Genomic DNA, 13,798 nt, shown 5'->3' with positions numbered 1-13,798 from the left:
ATGTCACAGCATGAATATCGCTGCAATCCAATATTTAGTGTTCAACATATTGAAGTGATTTAGATATAAATATATATTCCTTTATTTAGATCAATGTGTGACTTTAAAACATTTAACTTCAGTCCGCTGACACTCCAACTGATGAATTCTCTTTGAAGGCAGGAAATCCGAGAAGAACTGGAGCTTCTGATTTCACAGGACGTGATGTCAGAGGGGGCGGAGTCAAAGTGAAGCTTCAGATAGCCATGTTAAGCAATGTTAGTGCTGAGCTGATGATGCCCAATGTGACTAGAACCTATTGATGAAGGCACTAGTTTACTATAATAATGTGACTAGAACCTATTGATGAAGGCACTAGTTTACTATAATAATGTACTGGATTGCTACAGATCCATTTCAGTCTGGAGAGTCGTGCTTCAGCTCTCTGAAACTAAAGATCAGCTCCTTCAGAGGTCACTGATTCATCTGCAGCTAGTTTTCAGCAACATGAGTTAATGTGAACTGGTTTAACTCAGACCAGAGTGATCCAGATCCCTCAGCAAACCTGGATCAGGAGCAGGTTGCTGAGATGTGATGGATGAAAACAATCTATAAAGATCACATTAAGGTGGTTCTCTTTTATTCTGGTCTCGATCGGTTCACATGCAGAGTTTTGAATGGTGTTGGTTCTAAATTCAACACCATTTTTGCAAAATCCCATCAACCTCGTTGACGGAGCAGAAAGAGGTTGAAAGATTGCTGTACTCTTCACTCTAAACAACTTTCTTTCTAGAAGTCACAATGGTTTTCACACCACATGACTGGCCGGTGACAGGAAGTCACACACTACAGGTCCAAGCTACGAGAACACACATGAGACATGACTCAGACGTTCTCATGCTTGTTGATGTTGTCGTCGGCAGACATCATTTCTTTTTCTTTTTCTCTACTGTGCTCTGTGTAATGTTTATTTAGGCAAACATCCAACTCCCTGAGTACAACAACAAGTGCAAATGGAACAAAGCTAACATCGGCAGGCTAAAGACGCCAGGTTTCTGCTCTCTCATTGGCTGGAGCTCCCCGACTGATCCACATATATTTAGTGTGCTCGATACCTGAGGTATGACAGTTCACACATGGAGCTCGATTCCTGATGTACAAACGTCGAGCCAACACTCATGATCCCATGGGGCTTTAGGTTTGTCAAGGACAGAAAGCAAAGCTTTGTCCAACTTTGTCCTGATTGTTTGAGATGTACAGTAAAACTGCAGAGACACTTCAGACCTAATACCAGCAGTTAAGGAGACACCAAGTTTTGCTGGCAGCTGTGATGGAAATCACGTCTTCATTTGTTACATGAACTTGTTATTGTCCATGAAAATAAACTTCAATGAGCATCACCTGTCATGGGTGTGGTGTGGTGTGGACCCAGAAGCAGTGCGGCAGGACACAGAGTTGAATGCAGCAGCTTTATTGAAAGCGGAACATACAGCAGACAAACAGGCAGGATCAGACAAACAGGCAGGGTCAGACTCACGTCGTGAATTCCTATAAGGAAACGCTAAGCCGTCAGGGAAACAGGCAGGGGATCAGGCAGACGGAAACCAGAGGAAGCAGAGGCTATACTCGTGGTCGGGGACAGAAGGCTAAGGCGGCTAACGAGGGCAAAGGCAAGGTAGGAATCTGGTGGTCGGGGACAGAAGGCTGAGTCGTTGACCGGGGCACAGGCAAGGCAGGGAAGTCCAGACAGGCAGAGTCGGCAACGGGAAGTCAGTCCTAGAAATTGCTGGAAGGTCTGGCATGAATGCGGCGAACGATCTGGCAGAGAGTGTGTGTGAGACTGGGGTTTAAATACTGGAGGGAGTAGGTGCAGCAGAGTGAGCAGGTGAGAGGGATTGTGCTGATGAGGTGGGTGTGGCAGACAGGTGCACTGAGTAATACTGATTAGGTGAGGGATGGTGTGGTGAGAGAGAAGGGGCTGAGCTGGAAGTGGAGCTGGGAGTGGCCGGAGTGAACTGAGAGACAGAGTGACAGGCAGGTGGACAGCTAATGACAGGAGTGTATGGAAGTAAAACTGTGACATCACCGAGTCGAATCAGGAAACTCTATCCCTGGGAAACACCAACAGCTGATTATTGTTCATGTTGAGTCTTATGTGTAAAAATGATAACAGAGTGACAGTACTGATTCCAGAAAGTAAAGATTGAAGATTAAAAGTCTATAAATATGCAACCAGAGAAGAAGAATCAAACGGTTCCTAATCATTTACATCCTCAGTCACATTGCAGTCACAATAAATAATTAATTAAAGATAAAAAACAACATTTGTTTGAGGGATTCCATCAGAAAGCTTAGATTTATAAAAATGTATGTTTTGTTTACTTACATATGTTTCTCGTTGAGAATAAATCAGACTTTATTGATCTGTAGGGTTGGGTTGGTTTGTAGTCCACGTGAATCTAGATGCTGTTTTCTCTGCTTGTGTAAAAATTAACTTAAACTCTTTGTTTGGGTTGACAACTCACCAGCTTTCTCTGCAATATACTGCATGATGGGGTTCTTCCAGATAACTTCTTTGAATACTCTTCCATCTGCAAAGAAAGCACTGCGACGTATCTTAAGCGATAACTGATCTGCATACTTCAAATATCAATGCGAATATGGAAAATGTATTCTATCTGGTTATAATGTACAATCATGTTGACTACATGTATTCTGGATATGTTTACAGTATATAAATATAAATTAAAAGTCTTTATTTATAATCAGCATTGGTTGTTTATTTTGATGTTTACATTAGACTCTAACATTTGACCTCGGACTGCTGTGAGCTACAAGATCAGAACACTTACACAACTGGAAGAAACACAGAGTAAACTTGAGGTTGATTTAGGAGCAGAATCCCACTGAGCATGCACAGCAGCCCATGAATGTAGAGACATGAGGTATATAGAATATCATAGTAGAATTATTACGGAGCCATTAGGATCAAAGCTGTGAAGACATTGGTGTCTCTACCAACGATGTGAAGGGATGTGAGCAGAGGCTCCTATCTCTCAATGAGGCCTTTAGGATATACAGCGGGTAAAATAAGTATTGAACACGTCACCATTTTTATCAGTAAATATATTTCTAAAGGTGATATTGACATGAAATTTTCACCAGATGTCGGTGACAACTCAAGTAATCCATACATACAAAGAAAACCAAACAAATAAGTTCAGAAATTAAGTTATGTGTAATAAAATGGAATGACACAGGGAAAAAGTATTGAACACGCTTACTGGAATGTATTTAATACTTGGTACAAAAGCCTTTGTTGGTGATGACAGCTTCAAGACGCCTCCTGTATGGAGAAACTAGTGGCATGCATTGCTCAGGTGTGATTTTGGCCCATTCTTCCACACAAACAGTCTTCAGATCTTGAAGGTTCCGTGGGCCTCTTCTATGAACTCTGATCTTTAGTTCTTTCCATAGAGTTTCTATTGGATTCAGGTCAGGTGATTGGCTGGGCCATTCTAGCAGCTTTATTTTCTTTCTCTGAAACCAATGGAGAGTTTCCTTGGCTGTGTGTTTGGGATCATTGTCTTGCTGAAATGTCCACCCTCGTTTCATCTTCATCATCCTGCTAGATGGCAGCAGATTTTTATCAAGAATGTCTCGGTACATTTTTCCATTCATCCTTCCTTCAATTATGTGAAGTTTGCCAGTGCCGTATGCTGAAAAACAGCCCCACACCATGATGTTCCACCTCCAAACTTCACTGTTGGTCTGGTGTTTTTGGGGTGATGTGCAGTGCCATTTGACCTCCAAACATGGGGTGTATTATGGCATCCAAAGAGTTCCATGTTGGTCTCATCTGACCAGACTATATTCTCCCAGTATTTCACAGGCTTGTCTAAATGTTGTGCAGCAAACTTTAAACGAGCTTCAACATGCTTTTTCTTCAGCAGTGGAGTCTTGCGTGGTGAGCGTGCATACAGGCCACGGCGGTTGATGCATTACTTATTGTTTTCTTTGAAACAATTGTACCTGCTGATTCCAGGTCTTTCTGAAGCTCTCCACTAGTGCTCCTTGGCTCTTGGACAACTCTTCTGATAATTCTTTTCACTCCTCTGTCAGAATCTTGCGAGGAGCACCTGGTCGTGGCCGGTTTGTGGTGAAATGATGTTCTTTCCACTTCCGGATTATGGCCCCAACAGTGCTCACTGGAACATTCAGAAGTTTAGAAATCCTTCTGTAACCAATGCCATCAGTATGTTCTGCAACAATAAGGTTGTGAAGGTCTAGAGAGAGCTCTTTGCTTTTACCCATCATGAGATGTTTCTCGTGTGACACCTTGGTAATGAGACACCTTTTTATAGGCCATCAGTTGGGACTGAACCAGCTGATATTCATTTGCACTGACAAGGGGCAGATTGCTTTCTAATTACTGATAGATTTCAGCTGGTGTCTTGGCTTTCCATGCCTTTTTGCACCTCCCTTTCTTCATGTGTTCAATACTTTTTCCCTGTGTCATTCCATTTTATTACACATAACTTAATTTCTGAACTTATTTGTTTGGTTTTCTTTGTATGTATGGATTACTTGGGTTGTTACCGACATCTGGTGAAAATGTCAATAGCACCTTTAGAAATATATTTACTGAGAAAAATGGTGACTTGTTCAATACTTATTTTACCCGCTGTATATATACATCGGGTAAAATAAGTATTGAACTATTGTTGGTCTCACACTGTAGGTCTCACACTGTAGGTCTCACACACCCCAGAGAATGTCAGACTGAGACGGACACATGAACACAAAAACAAAGCTTCATGTTTGTTTTTATGATCAACAACAGATGAACACATGGAGGATCTACAGTGGGACGTCCGACCTTTCTCATCAATGTGAAGGAGAAAGAGATGCATCTCTCTGACTTCCCTTGTTCACATTTTCACATATTCTTTTATGTGTGTATTATTTGTATTATTATTATTTTGTATTATACAGTCAGGTCCATAAATATTTGGACATTGACACAATTTTCATCATTTTGGCTCTGTACACAACCACAATGGATTTGAAATGAAACAATGAAGATGTGCTTTGAGTGCAGACTTTCAGCTTCAATTTGAGGGTATTTACATCCAAATCAGGTGAACGGTGTAGGAATTACAAGACATTTTATACGTGGTCCCTCCCTTTTGAAGGGACCAAAAGTTAATTGGACAAAGTAACATAATCATAAATCAAATTGTCACTTTTAATATTTGTATATATATATATATATATATATATATATATATATATATATATACACACATACACACACACACACTACCACATTAGGATCGACACACTCCGCTCCAGTAGGGGCGCACAGCTCCGGTAACTACCACATTAGGATCGACACACTCCGCTCCAGTAGTCTTCCGGTAAGGCCGTAGTCTTCCGGTAACAGTCTTCCGGTAAGGCCGGTTGTAGTCTTCCGGTAAGGCCGGTTGTAGTCTTCCGGTAAGGCCGGTTGTAGTCTTCCGGTAAGGCCGGTTGTAGTCTTGTAGTCTTGTAGTCAGACCTCAGCAGTCAGACCGCAGCTCGTGTTCAGTGTGTCGGCTGAAGATGGCGGAGACAGACGGTGAGTCTCCACATGGAGATATATACTGATATATAGATATATATACATATATATATATATATATATATATACAGACGGTGAGTCTCCACATGGAGATATATACTGATATATACTGATATATAGATATATATACATATATATATAACTATATATATATACAGACGGTGAGTCTCCACATGGAGATATATACTGATATATACTGATATATAGATATATATACATATATATATATATACACAGACGGTGAGTCTCCACATGGAGATATATACTGATATATATATATATATATATTATATATCTATAAGTGATGTATATTGATCTCCAGCTGATGGAGGATCAGCTCATCTTGTTCTCGATGCCTCTGATCAGCTCTCTGTATCGGATCACAGCAGGTTCCTTCATGCAGCATGCTTTATCTGCACAGAGCCTGTTAGCTTAGCATGCAGCATGTTTTATCTGTTAGCTTAGCATGCAGCATGTTTTATCTGTTAGCTTAGCATGCAGCATGTTTTATCTGTTAGCTTAGCATGCAGCATGTTTTATCTGCACAGAGCCTGTTAGCTTAGCATGCAGCATGTTTTATCTGTTAGCTTAGCATGCAGCATGTTTTATCTTCACAGAGCCTGTTAGCTTAGCATGCAGCATGTTTTATCTGCACAGAGCCTGTTAGCTTAGCATGATGCTAACGACCACGTGTTGGAGGAGGCCACGTGTTGGAGGAGGCCACGTGGGCTGCTTCTCTTTCCTCCATTATCTGAACTCCTGAAACAGTTAAAGTCAGTGATTAGTATAGTTACATCTATTAATATTTAGTTACATCTATTAATATTTAGGTGCGTTTAGTTACATCTATTAATATTTAGTTACATTTATTAATATTTAGTTATATTTGTTTATATTTAGGTGCGTTTTGTTACATTTGTTTATATTTAGTTACATTTGTTTATATTTGGGTGCGTTTTGTTACATTTATTAATATTTAGGTGCAGTTTGTTACATTTATTAAGATCAGTTCAACACTAACCCTTCATTCAGAATAAACTACATTCACTGATTTCTCTGTTTGAAGCTGAAATGTGAGTAATTGTGAAAGTTGATTTGGGAAAGTCTGCCTGATGTTTTATAATCTAGGAGCCTCATTTAACTTAAAACAACGTTTATAAACTAAAGAATCTGTGATTGTGTTTCAGCAGCTTCGGTGAAGAAGAGGAAAAAGGCAAAGAGAGTCAATGAAGAAGACGTTGGGGTGAGTGTGAAGAAGAACCCGTCACGTGGAACCCGTTACATCTCCTCTGGATGAAGATAACAGTGTCTTTTGTTTCACAGGAGATCCAGCAGAGCGGAGACTTCCTCATCCAACCCGAGTCCAAGGTGGCCTCTCTGGACACGTCACAGTGGCCCCTGTTACTAAAGGTAAACCTCCTGAGTTCACCTGTACCTAAAGGTGAAGCTCCTGAGTTCACCTGTACCTAAAGGTGAAGCTCCTGAGTTCACCTGTACCTAAAGGTGAACCTCCTGAGTTCACCTGTACCTAAAGGTAAACCTCCTGAGTTCACCTGTTCCTAAAGGTGAACCTCCTGAGTTCACCTGTACCTAAAGGTGAAGCTCCTGAGTTCACCTGTACCTAAAGGTAAACCTCCTGAGTTCACCTGTACCTAAAGGTGAACCTGTACCTAAAGGTGCTCTGAGTTCACCTGAGTTCACCTGTACCTAAAGGTGAAGCTCCTGAGTTCACCTGTACCTAAAGTTCACCTGAGTACCTAAAGGTGAAGCTCCTGAGTTCACCTGTTCCTAAAGGTGAAGCTCCTGAGTTCACCTGAGTTCTGAGTTCACCTGTTCCTAAAGGTGAAGCGCCTGAGTTCACCTGTTCCTAAAGGTGAAGCTCCTGAGTTCACCTGTTCCTAAAGGTGAAGCTCCTGAGTTCACCTGTTCCTGCTCCTGAGTTCACCTGTTACTAAAGGTGAAGCTCCTGAGTTCACCTGTTCCTAAAGGTGAAGCTCCTGAGTTCACCTGTTACTAAAGGTGAAGCGCCTGAGTTCACCTGTTCCTAAAGGTGAAGCGCCTGAGTTCACCTGTTGACAGAACAGGTGAACCAGGTAAACAGTCCCCTGAAGGTGACACATGCATCAGAATTGATGAATCTGTTCATTTAGTTTTCCTGTGTTGTAGAGGAATGTTGTAATATAAACACGAGTCTTACGCATGTGAAGTGATGAAGAAGTTTATCCATTCTCAGAGCGGCCATCTTGTCCCAGTCATCGCCTCTGCCCTCGTTCTGGGGGCGGGGCCTCTCTGCCGTGGTGCCGGCGTTGTCTTGGCGTTCTGCCGGACGGCGACCCGAAACTGCACAGAGAGAACGACGCGACTTGACCGCTGCCAAGACGATTGACTGTTCTGATCCCATGACGACTCTGTTTATACATAAATAATATCTGAAGCTTAGTGTTTGATGTTGAGCAACAAGTTCAACAGAAGAACAGTTAGTTAGTCCTCGTTATAAAACTGAAGTCTCATTTTACTTAAACTTGTTTTGTGCAGAATTTTGATAAACTGAACATCCGGACGGCTCATTACACTCCTCTACCGAACGGCAGCAACCCTCTGAAGAGGACCATCCAGGATTATGTCAGGTAATGCTACGCTAACAACATCCAGGATCATGTAATGCTATGCTAACAACATCCAGGATCATGTAATGCTATGCTAACAACATCCAGGATCATGTAATGCTACGCTAACAACATCCAGGATTATGTCATGACGCATGCTAACCATTGATTGAACTTCCTGTCAGGTCGGGCTTCATCAACTTGGACAAACCGGCGAACCCGTCGTCTCACGAGGTCGTGGCGTGGATCCGGAGGATCCTGCGGGTCGAGAAGACGGGTCACAGCGGGACGCTCGACCCAAAGGTCACCGGCTGCCTGATCGTCTGTGTGGATCGAGCCACACGACTGGTCAAGTCCCAGCAGAGCGCGGGTACAGAGATGACCACTTCCTGTTTGTTCTGTAACTGATGGTTATTAATCTGCGTGGTGCTGAATGTCTCCACCCGGCTGTCAGGCGTGTGAGCACAGTAAAACCCAGCAGCCCCCCTCACTACTCTCTGTGTGTGTTGCAGGTAAAGAGTATGTGGGGATCGTTCGGCTGCACAATGCGATAGAGAGCGAGCACACCCTGGCCCGGGTGAGTCCGACTACTCGTTACGTCATGAACGGTCACTCAGAAACTAAACATTAAATTAGAAATTCATTCAGGAACAGAAAGGAATGTGGATTTATGCCAGAGCTCCTGTTTTAACATTATTATAATTATTCTAACATTATTTTAAGGTTTCCTATATAGAAACAAGATACATTTGATGGTATAATTATGGTCTGTACAGAAATCTACAGTTTGATTTTTAGAAAATGATCCAATCATGCCAGAAAACGCATTCTCTGGCCTGGGGCTTGCTCTGATTGGCTGGCTGTGTGTTTGTCATGTGACTGTTGCTGACGCCCTTTCTATCTGCAGGCGTTGGAGACGCTGACGGGCGCTTTGTTCCAGCGACCGCCGCTGATCGCCGCCGTGAAACGTCAACTCAGGGTTCGGACAGTCTATGAAAGCAAACTGATCGAATACGACCCTGAGAGGAGATTAGGTAAGATCGATAATCAATACACATCTGACAGAGTAGTGAAAAGTACTCTCTATATTTTTATTACTGGTTTAATGGGGGTCATATGTCGGCGCTGTCGGGGTCGCGGTGATGTCAGCATCGCACTGATGTCAAGGTCACATGGTTCTGCGTTGTAGGCATCTTCTGGGTGAGCTGTGAAGCAGGAACTTACATCCGGACTCTGTGTGTCCACCTGGGCCTGATGCTCGGGGTCGGAGGTCAGATGCAGGAGCTGAGGAGAGTCCGTTCTGGAGTGCTGGGAGAGAAGGTCAGTGTCACTTCCTGTGATGTCACATTCAAAGTGTTGAGTTCAGGCCTGCTGCTCGGTGCCGGTCTGTTAATTAGACTTTGGAACAGAAACCTGCAGCGGAGGTCCAGACCTGATCCTCTGTGGGGTCTGGAGGATCACTGCTGCTGACATCATCATGACATCACGCTCTCTGCTGATGACATCATCACAACATCCCTCATATATATATTGTTTGTGTGTGTTCAGGACCACATGGTGACGATGCACGACGTTCTGGATGCTCAGTGGCAGTTTGACCACAACAAAGACGAAACGTATCTGAGGAGAGTCGTGTTTCCTCTGGAGAAGCTGCTGGTGTCTCACAAACGTCTGGTGATGAAGGACAGCGCCGTGAGTCCTCCTCCTCTCACTTACATATTATATATAATATATATATATAATATATATATATATATATATATATATATAATATTATATATATATATAACATTATATATATATATATAATATATATATATATATATATATACATTAGAAACGTTGAATATTTATTAGTTTCTGAGAGGATCACCAGATTACATTTGAACAAATCGAATACTAATATTTATATTCAGTAATGCAGCTCAATGAACCTTTATTAATATATTATGTTTTTTATATTTTATTTGATCATAGTCAGTTTCACAGAATAATTCCTCCTGTCTTTTCTCATAAGCAACCCTTAATAAACATATTATTTTATAGCATTAATAACCACCTGTGACTAAGTCTTTAATGTTCTACGTACCGAGCTCTGATTGGTTGGTGGAGTTGATCTATTATCTCAAAAAATAAAAAGCATGTATATATTTAAATTTACTCCGTCAACATGAACTGAAACACCCGTCGACCAGCAGGTGGAGACATATACCATCAAATATTCATTCATTTATTAAATACCTGTTCATCTGCTCCTTCATGAGACTCACCTGAGCGCTCTGACCGTTGATTCCAGGTGAACGCCATCTGTTACGGAGCCAAGATCATGCTGCCGGGTGTCCTCCGGTACGAAGACGGCATCGAGATGAACCAGGACATCGTTGTCATAACGACCAAGGGAGAGGCCATCTGCACAGGTGAGGCGTGTGTGTGTGTGTGTGTGCGTGCGTGTGTGTGTGTGTGGCCACATGATGAGCTCAGTAGATGCAGCAGCCTTCGGGCCGTGATGACCTGCTATCTATCACCCTTTTCTGATGGCTCATGAATATTTCCACACAAACATATGAACCAATCGCATGTGACTTTATTTAACGAGGCCGTTCTCCTCCAGCGGTCGCTCTGATGACCACGGCGGTGATCTCCACGTGTGATCACGGCATTGTCGCCAAGATTAAGAGGGTCATCATGGAGAGGGACACCTATCCTCGGAAGTGGGGTCTAGGTCCGAAGGTAACACCTGAACTGTGACGCTTCATGATGATAAATAAAGGTTCTTTACACATTTAGTCTCGGAACTAACAGCTTGTTTCTTCAGGCCAGTCAGAAGAAGATGATGATTCAGAAAGGACTCCTCGACAAACACGGAAAGGCCAACGGCAGCACGCCCAACGACTGGAAGAGTCAATACGTGGACTACAGGTAAGCCTCAGCTGAGGGGGCGGGGCCAGTAGTTAGGTGTGTTCGTTGTATCTCATGTGCAGACAGTTATCCCTTACTGATCTGACGTGGTCTCTAAGGGAGTCAGTCTGCTACAGGAACTTTCAGGCTTGAGCTTCTTCACTCTGCTGCTTGCTGAGCTGCAGCTCACCTGAGAACAGTGATGTCATCAGGCTGATACCTCAAATATTTAACATTCTCCTTATTCCCTTTGGCTGAGAATTAAGTTTGTTATTATTAATTTAATTATTACTAGACTTATCAGATGATGTTGATGATCTGGTATCAGGCCAGACTGTTTTAAATGGTCACATGGTGGTTTAGTGACAAACTGTTTTAAATGGTCACATGGTGGTTTAGTGACAGACTGTTTTTAAATGGTCACATGGTAGTTTAGTGACAGACTGTTTTAAATGGTCACATGGTGGTTTAGTGACAGACTGTAACCCTTAAAGTTCAAATGATGATAAAGAGAAAGATGAGGTCAAAATAGCGGCTCCATGCTGGCTGACCTTAGTTTGACCTTTCTAGCACTGGGATTGTATACATGAGATGTGATTGTCCTTATTACTCTTAATATCACCAGTAAATGTGATCAACTGATACCAGACTGTGGCAGTTAATGGTTCTTCTAAACTCCTTCTAGAAGGTCTTTGTGTTTGATCTGATCCCCGTCTGTTTCTGGGTCACATGTTGGGGATGAATGGAGTACTCTGGTATCACTGTAATGCTTTTTAAACTAAACAATAAGTGATGATGTCACACTGACCGTGGTGATGTCACATTGCTTTGCAGGTTCAGTTTTAATGTTGAGATTAAAATCTTGTTTCTTAAACTGTTTTTGTTTTGATTGACAGTGTTTCCAAGGCGACTGCGGAGTCATGTGACACTTCAGCCAAGGTAAACTATATGTCAATAAAAACACAAGTATATGAATAGGTTGTGTACACTGTAGATCAGAGTATAAATGTGTACATGATTACCACTTTACAACTGTTTCAGCAGCATGTATTAAAGCTGGTTAATTTGTCTAATAAGAACAATTCCTAACATAATCAATATTTATTGATCACAATCGCTCAATCAAAGGATCACCAGCAGTTCACTGACTCACCTCTAGGTGTTGTCACTGGTCACTAATCGCATGATGTCATGCGTCACTGGTTGTGACAGTGGCCACATGTCGTCCATTCAGAGCAGACTTGCCTGATGTTCTCTGACCTTTGTGCTCTACAGAGGAAGAGGGAGGTGACGGAAAGCGACGGCGAAGCAACGACGACGCCCAGCACGCTGACGGCTGAGGAGGTGGTGAAGAAGAAGAAGAAGAAGGAGAAGAGGGTGAAACTGGAGGAGGCTGAGCCTGAGGAGGCGGAGCCTGAGACAGAGGTGAGAAATTACTATCAAGGTTTTAATCAGGCATCCATGTGAATATAACAAACTAATTAAGGAACTCCATGTTTATCTTTAAAACCACTTAAAAACAATCGTGTGATCACTGATCTGATATTATATTATAATCATAATATTAAATCTGCACATGAAGTGACGTCCACTAGTTAAATTTAATCTGCTTAAATCAGTGAACTGGTAACTGAATATTTTTTATTATCTTCAATGATTGAACAGCTGACTATTACAAAATGATCCCCACTAGATTTAAGAATAAGCTCTAAACTTAAAACAATAATCAGTTCATCAGACTGACCTCTGGAAATAAACGGCCATATTTCAGATGTGTTGAATATAATTGTATTAATAGTGAATTGTAATGTGAATCTTGTAGGTTGTGAGTGAGAAGAAGAAGAAGAAGAAAAAGAAACTAAAAGACGGCGACTCGCCAGAGTGACCACGGTGGATCAACAGATGGACAGGAAACTGTGACTCCGCCCACTGACACACCTTTCTGAACACTAAGCGTTTAGGAATTTTAAATGGACGCGCAAAGAAAAGAGGACTGTTTTTTGTTTTTATATTAAAAAAATTCTTTCAGCTGTAAATACATGAACAATAAGTCTAATTTGAAAATAAAAGTTGGTTTTCTGTATATAAAAATGGATTCAGATATAAAATTGTGTTCACTTTATCAATAAGATCTTCATAGATTATCAGTTTAGGTGAAATAAACACATTTAGTCTTTTATATTGGTGTTTTGCAATATGGTTAATTTTGTCATCAGTGTTCATTTATGGAGCTGTAGTCATGGACGTTGACACGGTGCCTGTGACTTGTGATGAGTCTCGTTTGTTCTCTTCATCCTTGGGGTGTTGAGTGGTGGGCGTTGGCTGTGGTGTCATTGGGCCTGGGGGGTATGTGGCGGTATGGAGTCCAGATCAGGATGCACTCGACCATGTTACTCAGACAAAAAAAAGAACAAAGTTCAGCAGTATATTTTCCATTTTCATTTTTTTCCTTTCCCTTACCGGCCCTAACCCTTCACAGAAAGTTATTCAAGAAAGGCCGGTGAACCTCTTGAGCTATTTCAAGGTTAAACCCATTCCCAAGGTCATAGAAGGTCATGGGTGGTACCATTCGATCGGGCATGGTCTAATTAGTATAGATTGACACACCTTCCAAGTCTCTACCAGCTTCAGAAAAAAGTTATTCAAGAAAGGCTGGTGAGAACTTGGTTTTCATTCCTTATCCCTTTAAGGT

General features: G+C 41.9%; 1 protein-coding gene and 1 non-coding gene across 3 annotated transcripts; both read left to right on the top strand.

Annotated features, from left to right (window-relative positions):
* Window positions 1-5,495: 5,495 nt before the first annotated feature.
* On the top strand, window positions 5,496-13,201 carry LOC129089388 (H/ACA ribonucleoprotein complex subunit DKC1-like). 2 transcript variants are annotated; one of them, XM_054596812.1, is made up of 15 exons: window positions 5,496-5,599; window positions 6,790-6,845; window positions 6,926-7,012; window positions 8,138-8,229; window positions 8,394-8,578; window positions 8,721-8,785; window positions 9,116-9,242; window positions 9,398-9,528; window positions 9,757-9,900; window positions 10,505-10,625; window positions 10,820-10,938; window positions 11,024-11,127; window positions 12,003-12,045; window positions 12,382-12,531; window positions 12,929-13,201. In XM_054596812.1, the coding sequence occupies exons 1-15, from the start codon at window positions 5,584-5,586 to the stop codon at window positions 12,989-12,991; spliced, it is 1,503 nt and encodes a 500-aa protein (XP_054452787.1). In that variant the 5' UTR covers window positions 5,496-5,583; the 3' UTR covers window positions 12,992-13,201. The 2 variants fall into 2 exon arrangements, with proteins under 2 accessions (XP_054452787.1, XP_054452797.1); XM_054596822.1 differs by having other exon boundaries at window positions 5,508-5,599; window positions 6,793-6,845.
* LOC129097930 (small nucleolar RNA SNORD83) lies at window positions 10,672-10,748 on the top strand. The gene has a single exon (XR_008531577.1). It is a non-coding gene; the product is annotated as a small nucleolar RNA SNORD83 (small nucleolar RNA).
* Window positions 13,202-13,798: the final 597 nt, after the last annotated feature.

This window comes from Anoplopoma fimbria, chromosome 1 (assembly GCF_027596085.1).
Source record: "Anoplopoma fimbria isolate UVic2021 breed Golden Eagle Sablefish chromosome 1, Afim_UVic_2022, whole genome shotgun sequence".
NCBI classification, from domain to species: Eukaryota; Metazoa; Chordata; class Actinopteri; order Perciformes; family Anoplopomatidae; genus Anoplopoma; species Anoplopoma fimbria.
The sequence above is the reverse complement of the archived record's forward strand: the minus strand, read 5'-3'. Positions and strand labels throughout refer to the sequence as shown.

Coding starts and splice junctions, on each gene's coding strand:
- LOC129089388 (XM_054596812.1), top strand. Junction 7,013..8,137: donor AGTGGCCCCTGTTACTAAAG/GTAAACCTCCTG, acceptor TGTTTTGTGCAG/AATTTTGATAAACTGAACAT. Junction 10,626..10,819: donor GGGAGAGGCCATCTGCACAG/GTGAGGCGTGTG, acceptor GTTCTCCTCCAG/CGGTCGCTCTGATGACCACG.